General features: G+C 58.0%; 1 protein-coding gene across 2 annotated transcripts in view; it reads left to right on the top strand.

Moving 5' to 3' along the window:
• Positions 1-5990: 5990 nt before the first annotated feature.
• The window catches only part of ZFTRAF1 (zinc finger TRAF-type containing 1), a 29663-nt gene continuing 27149 nt past the window's right edge, over positions 5991-8504 (top strand). The window contains exon 1 of one of the 2 annotated variants that reach the window (XM_074558557.1): positions 5991-6391. In XM_074558557.1, coding sequence (XP_074414658.1) covers positions 6059-6391 — 333 coding nt within the window. In that variant the 5' untranslated portion in view covers positions 5991-6058. The remainder of the gene's footprint in view (positions 6392-8504) is intronic. The other variant, XM_074558553.1, reaches the window with a different exon arrangement.

Below are 8504 nucleotides of genomic sequence, written 5' to 3'. Positions count from 1 at the left end.
CGCGGAACCGCCGGCGGAGGGCGGGACACGCCCATTGTGGGTGGAGAAAGAGCGAGGGGCGGGGCTTTGGCGTAAAGACTCGCCCACTTTAGTGTTAGCCACGCCTATTGTGGGCTGAGAGTACAATAGGGGCGGGGCTTTGGAGCAAAGACACGCCCTCTTTGTTTATAGCCGCTTCCAGTGCGCGTTTGTACTAGGAAGGGGCGGGGCTTTGGCGTAAAGACGCACCCACTTTAGTGTTAGCCACGCCTATTGTGGGCTGAGAGCACAAGAGGGGCGGGGCTTTGGAGCAAAGACACGCCCTCTGTTTATAGCCGCTTCCACTGTGTGTTTTTATTAGGAATGGGCGGGGCTTCCGTGTAAAGACACGCCCACTCTAGTGGTGGTTACGCCCACTGTGTGTTGGAGAGAGGAAGGGGAGCGGTTTTGGGGTAAAGACGTATCCACGGCCACTATATGCTGCTATGAGAGAGGGCGTGGCTTTGGTGCAAGGACACGCCCCCTGAGCGATAGCCACGCCCACTGCACGCTGCTACTGCATGGGGTGTGGCTTTGCCGCAAATATACGCCCTGTTTGGTGATAGCCACGCCCACTGCCGGCTGTTAGTAGAGAGGGGTGTGGCTTTAGGGTAAATACAGGCCCTATTTGGCAATAGCCACACCCACTGCACGTTGGTACCATGGAGGGGCGTGGCTTTGTCACCGAGACACGCCCTCTTTGGCCTTAGCTGGGGCTGCTGGGTGTTTGTATTGGGAGCGGGGCTTTGGGGTAAAGACACGCCCTCTGTAGCATAGCCACGCCCACCGCATGATGTTACTAGAGGCGCAGCTTTAAGACTAATACACGTCCTATTTGGTGATAGCCACGCCCACTGTGGGTTTGAATTGGGGGCGGGGCTTTCGCATAAAGACACGCCCCACTAAGGGGTAGTCATGCCTGCTGTGTGTTTGCGCTAAGGAGGGGCGTGGCTTTGCAGCAAAGACACGCCCTCTTTGTTTATAGTATAGCCGCTTCCACTGTGTGTTAGTACTAGGAAAGGGGGGGTTTTGTCACCAGGACACGCCCTTAGACACGCCCACTGCAGGTTTGTAATAGGAAGGGGCGTGGCTTTGCTGCAAAGACTTGCCCCCTTGGGAGATAGCCACGCCCACTGCATGCTGCTATAAGAGAGGGACGGGGCTTTGCTGTGCATATCCGCTCTCTTTGGCAAAAACCACGCCCACTGCACACTGTTACTCTAGAGAGGCGTGGTTTAGGGTAAAGACACGCCCCGTTTAGAGATAGCCACGCCCACTGAACGCTGTTAGTGAAGAGTCACGGGGTTTTAGGGTACAGACACCCCTTCTTTGGCGATAGCCACACCTGCTGCTTGTTTGTACTATAGAAGGGCGTGGCTTTGTCGCAAAGACACGCCCCCTTAAGGGATAGCCGTGCCCACTGTGTGTTCATGTTGGGGATGGGCGTGGCTTTGGAGCAAAGCCACGCCCTCTTTGTTTGTAGCCGCTTCCACTGTGTGTTTGTGCTAGGGAGGGGCGGGGCTTTGTCACAAAGCCAAGCCCCCTTGGAGCAGCCAAGCTCACTGTGCGTGGGCGTTTAGGAGGGGCGGGGCTTCGGCGCAAAGACACGCCCCCTTGAGAGAGGGCTATGCCCACCACTAGGGGCAGGGCTTAGGGGTAAAGCCACGCCCCCTTGATATGTATCAATGGCCACTGTATGCTGCTGCTAGAGAGGGCGTGGCTTTGGTGCAAACACACGCCCCCTTGTGAGATAGTCATGCCCACTGCCCCACGGGTATGAGAGAGGGGCGTGGCTTTGCCGTGAATATATACCCTCTTTGGCGACAGCCACGCCCACTGCACGTTGTTACTAGGAGGGGCGTGGTTTTAGGGCAAAGACACGCCCCCTTTGCATAGAGCTATGCCCAATGCATGTTGGGAGAGGGAGAGGGGGCGGGTCTTTGGTGAAAAGACACGCCCCCTTGAGAGCTAGCCATGGTCACCATATGCTGCACCTAGAGTGGGCGTGGCTTTGGTGCAAATACACGCCTTCCCCTTGGGAAACAGCCACACCCTCTGCACGCTGCTACTATGTAGGGGCGGGGCTTCAGTGCGAATATACCCGCTCTTTGGCAATAGCCACGCCCACTAGATGGCGTTGTTACTAGAGAGGGGCGTGGTTTTAGGGTGAAGCCACGCCACCCGGAGACATAGCCATGGCCACTGTACGCTGCTACTAGAGAGGGCGTGGCTTTGCAGCAAATATACGCCCTCTTGAGAGCCACACCCACTGCACACACCCCCACTAGAGTGGGGTGGGGCTTTGGTGCACAGGCACACCCCCTTGAGCTATAGCTACGCCCCTTTGGTAGATAACCCTGTCTACTTTATGATTCTGGCTAGAGAGGGGTGTGGCTTTGGTGCAAAGCCACGCCCCCTTGTGGTTACCACCCTTGCTTCACATTGCAGAGTGGGGTGGGGCTTTGACATAAAGACACTCCTCCTTTTCGTATAGCCATGCCCATTGCACGGTGCAAACAGGGGCTTTGGAGTGAGACCACGCCCCCTTTAAAGATAACCACGCCCATTCTGTGTTTTGTGCTAGGGAAGGCGTGGCTTTGCACCCTTGGGGTTGCCACCCTCACTTTGCATTGTACAGAGGGGGGGGCTTTGACATAAAGACACGCCCCCTTTGAGCTATAACCATGCCCACTGCATGATGCAAACAGGGGCTTTGGAGTGAGACCACACCCCCTTGTGGTGTAGCCACGCCCACTGCACATTAGCTACAGAGGGGCGTGGCCTTGCTGTGAAGACGCACCTCCTTGAGTTATAGCCACGCCCACTCCCCCTCGCACAGATGGGGCGTGGTTTTGTCATGAGGACACACCCCTGCTCAGTAGCCACACCCACTTCCTCTATCTGATATGTAATTTTTGTCTTGGCCACGCCTCTCTGTGAAGTAGCCACGCCCACTGTGTGCAAGGAGGTGAAGGGCAGAGGGAATGCCAGAATGTGGGACACGCCCACTCCAATAGGCCACACCCATTGCCTGTATGGGACATCCCCATGATCTATCAGGACACGCTCACTTGCATAGGCCCCGCCCACTGCCTGTATTGGGCATGCCCATGATTAATCGGGACACGCCCACTCAGATAGGCCACACCCACTGCCTGTATTGGGCATGCCCATGATTAATCAGGCCACGCCCACTGCTGGGTGGGCCTCTCACTCAGGAACGCCCCCTGAGTCACCAGGCCACGCCCCCCTGCTGCACAGGGGCTGTACTGGTCCTTATTGGTTTATACTGGTCCAGACTGGTCCATACTGGTCCTTACTGGTTTAGACTGGTCCAGATTAGTCCAGACTGGTCCTTACTGGTTTAGACTGGTCCAGACTGGTCCAGACTGGTCCTTATTGGTTTATACTGGTTCAGACTGGTCCGGACTGGTCCTTACTGGTTTATACTGGTCCAGATTAGTCCTGACTGGTCCTTATTGGTTTAGACTGGTTCAGACTGGTCCAGACTGGTCCTTATTGGTTTATACTGGTTCAGACTGGTCCATACCGGTCCACACTGGTCTGTACTGGCTCTTACTGGTCCACACTGATCTGTACTGGTCCAGACTGGTCCATACTGGTCTGTACTGGCCCAGACTGGTCCATACTGGTCTGTACTGGCCCTTACTGGTCTACCCCGATCTGTACTGCTGCATACTGGTTTCCAGTGGTTTATAGGGGTTTTAACTGGTCCATACTGGTTTGTATTGGTCGATACTGCTCCATACCAGTCCAGACTGGTCACAAGCTAGTCCTTACTGGTCCATACCAGTCCTAACTGGTCCAGACTGGTCCATACTGGTCCTTATCACTCCATACTGGTCCATACTGGTCCATACCGGTCCTTAACGATCCATACTGGTCCATACTGGTCCATACTGGTCCACACTCGTCCACACTGGTCCATACTGGTTTATACTGGTGTATACTGGGCCATACTGGTCCCATACTGGTCCATACTGGTTTATACTGGTCCATACTGTTCTGTTCTGCTCTGTACTGGTCCACACTGGTCCCATACTGGTTTATACTGGTCCATACTGGTGCCTACTCATCCTTACTGGTCCCATACTGGTCCATACTGGTCTGTACTGGTCCCATACTGATTTGTACTGGTCCATACTGTTCACTACTGGTTTATTCTGGTTCCATAATGGTTTATACTGGTCCCATACTGGTCCATACTGGTCTATACTGGTCCATGCTGTTTTGTACTGGTCCCATACTGGTTTGTATTGGTCCACACTGGTCCATAAAGGTCCCACATTGGTCCACACTGGTCCTTACTGGTCCATACTGGTCCTTACTGGTCCGTACTGGTCCACACTGGTCCTTACTGGTCGTATACGAGTCCTTACAGGTCCCATACTGGTCCACACTGGTCCATACTGGTCCTTACTGGTCTGTGCTGGTTGATACTAGTCCTTACAGGTCCCGTACTGGTCTGTACTGGTCTGTACTGGTCGATACCAGTCCTTACAGGTCCCATACTGGCCCATACTGGTCCAGACTGGTCCCATATTGGTTTATACTGGTCTGTACCGATTCCATATTGGTCCATACTGTCCGTACCGGTCCCTACCAGTTCATACTGGTTTATAGTGGTTTATATGGGTTTAAACTGGTCCATACTGGTCTATCCTGGTCCGTACTGGTCCATACCGGTCCTATACTGGTCCACACTGGTCCGTACTGGTCCATATTGGTCCACACTGGTCCGTACTGGTCCATATTGGTCCATACTGGGCCATACTGTTCTGTTCTGCTCTGTACTGGTCCACACTGGTCCCATACTGGTTTATACTGGTCCATGCTTGTCTATACTGGTCCATACTGGTGCCTACTCATCCTTACTGGTCCCATACTGGTCCCATACTGGTCCCTACAGGTCCATACTGATTAATACTGGTCCATGCTGTTTTGTACTGGTCCCATACTGGTTTGTATTGGTCCACACTGGTCCATAAAGGTCCCATACTGGGCCTTACTGGTCCATACTGGTCCCATGCTGGTCCTTACTGGTGTATACCAGTCCATACTGGTCTATACTGGTTCATACTGGCCCTTACTGGTCTACAGTAGTCCATACTGGTCCAAACTGGTCTTTACTGGTTTGTACTGGTCCATATTGGTTTGTACTGATCTAGACTGGTCAATACCAGTCCTTACTGGTCCATACTGGTCTATACTTGTCCATACTGGTTCTAGAGTGGTCTATACTGGTTCATACTGGTCTATACTGGTTTATACTGGTCCATACTGGTTTACATTGGTCCATGGTGGTCTATACTGGTTTATCGTGGTCCATACTGGTCTATACTGGTTTGTTCTGGTCCATACTGATCCATACTGGTCCACACTGGTCCTTACTGGTCTATACTAGTTTATACTGGTCCATAATGTTTTGTACTGGTCCATACTGGTCCATGCTGGTCCGTACTGGTCGGTACTGTTCCTTGCTGGTCTACATTGGTCCATACTGGTTCATACTGGTTTATACTGGTCCATACTGGTTCATGATGGTCCGTTCTGGTCCATACTGGCCCATAGGGCTCCATATTGGGCCATACTGGTGCATACTGGTCCTTACTGGTTTATACTGGTCCGTAATGGTTTATACTGGTCCGTACTGGTCCCAGACTGGCCCAAACTGGTCCCATACTGGTCCCATACTGGTGGTCCCGTGAGCGCCCCCCCGAGCGCGCTCCCGCCCCCAAGCCCCGCCCCCCACCCCCTCCCTTCCTCCCATTGGCTCCTTTCCAATTACGTCACCAAACCCCGCCCCCTCTACCGGCAGCTGCCGGCCCTGCCGTTGAAATCCCCGCCCCCAACCCCAAACCTCACACTCCCATTGGCCGTCTCACCCTTCGCTCCTCCCTCCTTGCCCTCCCATTGGCTCCCTCCTTTCCCGCCCCGCCTCTCCCTCCCTCCCATTGGCTCCACCCCTGAGGGGAAGCCGTGAGGGCGGCCAAGATGGCGGCGGGGTGAGGCGGCGGCGATGGCGGCGATGTCCGGGCCGGAGGAGCGCGATGCCGGCGGCGGCCCCGCCGCTCCCTCCGCTCCTTCCGCGGCCGCTCCGGGTCCCGCAGCCGCGGCCGCGCTGGGGGGAGGAGGCGAAAGCGGCGGCGCGGAGGAAGCGGCGGCGGCGGCGGCGCTGCTGTTGGAGGCGGGCGCCGATCCCGACGCGCCGCCCAAGAAGCGGCTGAGGGCGGCCGGGAGCGGCGGCGGCGGCGCGGAGGGGGCGGCGGGCAGCGTGAAGCTGGAGGAGCGCCTCTACTCCGTGCTCTGCTGCACCGTGTGCCTCGACCTGCCCAAGGCTTCCGTCTATCAGGTATGGAGACACTCTGGGGACAGGGGGACGGCGCTGGGGACATGGGGACAGGATGAGGGGGTTGGGGACAGGGACACCCCCTTGGGGACACCCTCAGGGGACAGGGACAGTTCTTGGGGACGTGAGGAAATGGGTTTGGGGACAGGGACACCTCTTTGGGGACATGGGGACAGCCTGAGGTGGCACCGGGACGAGGCTGAAGGGGCACTGGGAGCAGGCTGAGGGGGCAGCGGGGGGAGTCGTGAGGGGATTGGGGACAGGGACATCCCCTTGGGGACACCCTCAGGGGACAGGGACAGTTCTTGGGGACATAAGGAAATGGGTTTGGGGACAGGGACACCCCTTGGGGACATGGGGACAGCCTGAGGGAGCACCGGGAGCAGGCTGAGGGAGCGGTGGGGGGAGTCGTGAGGGGATTGGGGCAGTTCTGAGGCGGCCACAGCGCTTTGGGGACATGGGGACACTCTCAGGGGACGGGGACACCCCTTGGGGACATGAGGGGACAGTAGTGAACCCCAATGGGTTTGGGGACAGGGACACCCCCTTGGGGACATGGGGACAGCGGTGGTGGCACCGGGACGAGGCTGAGGGGGCAGCGGGGAGAGGCCCTGAGGGGGCAGCGGGAGGGGTTGTGAGGGGATTGGGGACAGGGACATCCCCTTGGGGACACCCTCAGGGGACAGGGACAGTTCTTGGGGACATGAAATGGGTTTGGGGACAGGGACACCTCCTTGGGGACATGGGGACAGCCTGAGGGGGCAGCGGGAGCAGGCTGAGGGGGCAGCGGGGGGAGTCGTGAGGGGATTGGGGCAGTTCTGAGGCGGCCACAGCACTTTGGGGACATGGGGACACCTCCTTGGGGACAGGGACAGCCCTTTGGGGACAGGGACACCCCCTTGGGGACATGGGGACATCCTCAGGTGGCACCGGGATGAGGCTGAGGGGGCAGTGGGAGGGATCGTGAGGGGTTGGGGACGGTCCTGAGGGGGTTGGGGACAGTGGCACCCCCTTGGGGACACCCTCAGGGGACAGGGACAGTTCTTGGGGACATGAGGAAATGGGTTTGGGGACAGGGACAGCCCTTGGGGACATGGGGACAGCGGTGGTGGCACCGGGACGAGACTGAGGGGGCACCGGGACCAGGCTGAGGGGGCAGCGGGAGGGGTTGTGAGGGGATTGGGGACAGTGACACCGACTTGGGGACAGTGACACCGACTTGGGGACACCCTCAGGGGACAGGGACACCCCTTGGGGACAAGGGGACATCTCATGGTGGCACCAGGACCCGGCTGAGGGGGCACCAAGAGGGGTCCTGAGAGGATTGGGGACACAGGGACACCCCTTGGGAACAGGGACACCCCTTGGGGACATGGGGACATCCTCAGGTGGCACCGGGATGAGGCTGATGGGGTAGTGGAAGGGATCGTGAGGGGTTGGGGACGGTCCTGAGGGGGTTGGGGACAGGGACACCTGCTTGGGGACACCCTCAGGGGACAGGGACACCCCTTGGGGACACTGGGACACCCCTTGGGAACAGGGACACCCCCTTGGGGACATGGGGACATCCTCAGGTGGCACCAGGACCCGGCTGAGTGGGTACCAGGAGGGGTCCTGAGGGGACTGGGGACACAGGGACACCCTCAGGGGACACAGGGACACCCTCAGGGGACAGGGACACCCCTTTGGGGACAAGGGGACATCCCGTGGTGGCGCCAGGACAAGGCTGAGGAGGGGTCGTGAGGGGATTGGGGCAGTTCTGAGGCGGCCACAGCGCTTTGGGGACGTGGGGACACCTCCTTGGGGACGCGGGGACAGTTCTTGGGGACAGGGACACCCCTTGGGGACATGGGGACAGCAGTGGTGGCACCGGGACCAGGCTGAGGGGGCAGCAGGAGGGGTCCTGAGGGGATTGGGGACAGTGACACCCCCTTGGGGACACCCCCAGGGGACATGGCTTTGGGGACAGGGACACCGCTTTGGGGACATGGGGACACCTCTTTGAGGACATGGGGACATGCCTTGGGGACACAGGGACACGGGGACACCCCCAGGGGACATGGGGACATGGCTTTGGGGACAGGGACACCCCTTGGGGACACAGGGACACCCCTTG

This window comes from Zonotrichia albicollis, chromosome 1 (genome assembly GCF_047830755.1).
Source record: "Zonotrichia albicollis isolate bZonAlb1 chromosome 1, bZonAlb1.hap1, whole genome shotgun sequence".
Classification (NCBI taxonomy): domain Eukaryota; kingdom Metazoa; phylum Chordata; class Aves; order Passeriformes; family Passerellidae; genus Zonotrichia; species Zonotrichia albicollis.
Note: the sequence above shows the minus strand (reverse complement) of the source record. Positions and strands in the feature narration are given on the sequence as shown.